Source organism: Gadus morhua, chromosome 19, assembly GCF_902167405.1.
Source record: "Gadus morhua chromosome 19, gadMor3.0, whole genome shotgun sequence".
Lineage (NCBI taxonomy): Eukaryota > Metazoa > Chordata > Actinopteri > Gadiformes > Gadidae > Gadus > Gadus morhua.
The window spans coordinates 4,463,501-4,466,000 of record NC_044066.1 but is presented as its reverse complement, the minus strand read 5'-3'; the positions used below and the strand labels follow the sequence as shown (position 1 = coordinate 4,466,000).

The 2,500-nt window shown below is 48.7% G+C and overlaps 1 protein-coding gene across 1 annotated transcript in view; it reads left to right on the top strand.

Annotated features, from left to right (window-relative positions):
• Nucleotides 1-2,500, top strand: part of musk (muscle, skeletal, receptor tyrosine kinase) — a 15,847-nt gene that overhangs the window by 4,149 nt on the left and 9,198 nt on the right. The window contains exons 4-6 of the mRNA XM_030342473.1: nucleotides 449-576; nucleotides 1,375-1,516; nucleotides 2,144-2,268. Of these exons, the coding sequence (XP_030198333.1) occupies nucleotides 449-576; nucleotides 1,375-1,516; nucleotides 2,144-2,268 (395 nt within the window). The remainder of the gene's footprint in view (nucleotides 1-448; nucleotides 577-1,374; nucleotides 1,517-2,143; nucleotides 2,269-2,500) is intronic.

Below are 2,500 nucleotides of genomic sequence, written 5' to 3'. Positions count from 1 at the left end.
CTATCTATCTATCTATCTATCTATTGATAAATCTCTTTCACTCTGTATATTCTCTAACTCTCTCTCTCTCTCTCTCTCTCTCTCTCTCTCTCTCTCTCTCTCTCTCTCTCTCTCTCTCTCTCTCTCTCTCTCTCTCTCCCTCTCTCCCTCTCTCCCTCTCTCCCTCTCTCCCTTTCTCCCTCTCTCCCTCCCTCCCTCCCTCTCTCCCCATAGTGATTAGTACTGCTCTGGGGTGGGACTCTGGTTTCCTCACAGATGTAAACACATCCAGTGGTCCTGCGGCTGTTGTCGACCGAGGCATTAGGCTGGAGCCTGGAGTCCATCGGGCGCTTAGCTGTGGCGGACAATTTACCCTATTGCTGCTAGGGACGGCTTAATGACGGCTTAATTGCAGAGATCACATTTCGTTGAACAGTCATTGTTCTACTATCTCTCTGTCACTGGGCAGGACCTCAGATCAAACGTCCTCCCACCAACCTCACTCTCCTGCTGGAGTCCAAGGCCTTGTTGCCCTGTGTCACCCTGGGCAACCCAAAGCCTGACATCACCTGGCTCAAAGACGATGAGCTGGTCCAGGTACTTCTTGAAACACTGCAGCAACACTAAAGCGATACTACAGCTATACTATGGATATACTACACCTATACTACAGCCTCACTGAAACAATTCTCAACCATACCATACCTTTACTACAACCTATGACAACTATACTATACCTATACTACAGATATCCTACTACTGGAACGATACTCAACTATAATATGCCTATACAACTATTCTACAACTATACTACACCTATACTTACTGGAACAATACTCAACTATGATATACCTGTACTACAACCTACTACAGCTGTACTACACATATACTACAGCTATGCTACGACTGGAACAATACGCAACTATAACATACCTTTACTTTACCTGTACGACAGCCTTAACAGAACTATACTACAACTGTACTACAGCCTTAGGTTGTGGCCTATACTACAACCTACTACAGCTATATTACAGCATTACTAGAACTGTACTTCAACCTTTAAATAACTATACTATACCTATACTACAAACTACTATAGCTATACAACAGCCTTACTAGAACTTTAGTACGACTATAAAATACCCATACTATGCCTAAACTACAATCTAATACAGCTATACTACAACGATACTTCTCCTATTCCACAGGTATGCTCAACTATATTACAAATAGGCCCCCCCTATGCTACAGTTATACTTGACTATACGACAATTATATTACAATTATAGTTCATATGCTGATCCAGAATACAGGTAGACTTTGTATATCCTGGTGTTGAACCAGGTGGGTTCAGGTGTTCACCCAGGTTGGTTTTGTTCCGGTTTCTGGTACCAGGTGAGCAGCCGCGTGTCCATCTTGGACTACGGCTCACTGAAGATCCACAACCTGCAGAGGGAAGACGCTGGTCAATACCGCTGCGTCGCCAGGAACAGCTTTGGCATGGCCTTCTCCAAACCAGTCTCCATACTGGTCCAGGGTGAGAACGCCTGTCCAAACCAGTCTCCATACTGGTCCAGGGTGACTAGGCCTGTCCAAACCAGTCTCCATACTGGTCCAGGGTGACTAGGCCTGTCCAAACCAGTCTCCATACTGGTCCAGGGTGACTAGGCCTGTCTAAACCAGTCTCCATACTGGTCCAGGGTGACTAGGCCTGTCCAAACCAGTCTCCATACTGGTCAATTGAATTTATATTATGATATTATTGAACTGATATGTCAGAATTGGTCAAGGCCACCGTTGACAGTATACTGGGTCCTACCTCATCTACCTGTTCTTTACACAAGGCTTTGGGCTGTGTGTGTGTGTGTGTGTACATGTGTACGTGTGTACGTGTGTGTGTGTGTGTGTGTGTGCGTGTGTGTGTGTGTGTGTGTGTGTGCGTGCGTGCGTGTGTGTGTGTGTGTGCGTGCGTGCGTGCGTGCGTGCGTGCGTGCGTGCGTGCGTGCGTGCGTGCGCGCGTGTGTGTGTGTGTGTGTGTGTGTGTGTGTGTGTGTGTGTGTGTGTGTGTGCGTGCGTGCGTGTGTGCGTGCGTGCGTGCGCGCGCGCGTGCGTGCGCGCGTGTGTGTGTGTGTGTGTGTGTGTGTGTGTGTGTGTGTGTCCACAGCTCCAGCCAGGATCCTGCGGGTGCCAGAGGATCAGCGTGTTGCGTACGGAGCCCAGGTGTCTCTGGAGTGTCACGCCACGGGGAACCCTGTCCCCTCCATCAGCTGGCTGGAGAACGGAGACACGGTACTGCCTGTCTGTCTGCCTGTGTGTCTGTCTGTCTGTCTGTCTGCCTTTCTGTCTGCCTGTCTGTCTGTCTGTCTGTCTGTCTGTCTGTCTGTCTGTCTGTCTGTCTGTCTGCCTGTCTGTCTGTCTGTCTGCCTTTCTGTCTTTCTGTCTATCTGTCTGCCTTTCTGTCTGTCTGTCTGTCTGTCTGTCTGTCTGTCTGTCTGTCTGTCTGTCTGTCTGTCTGTCTGCC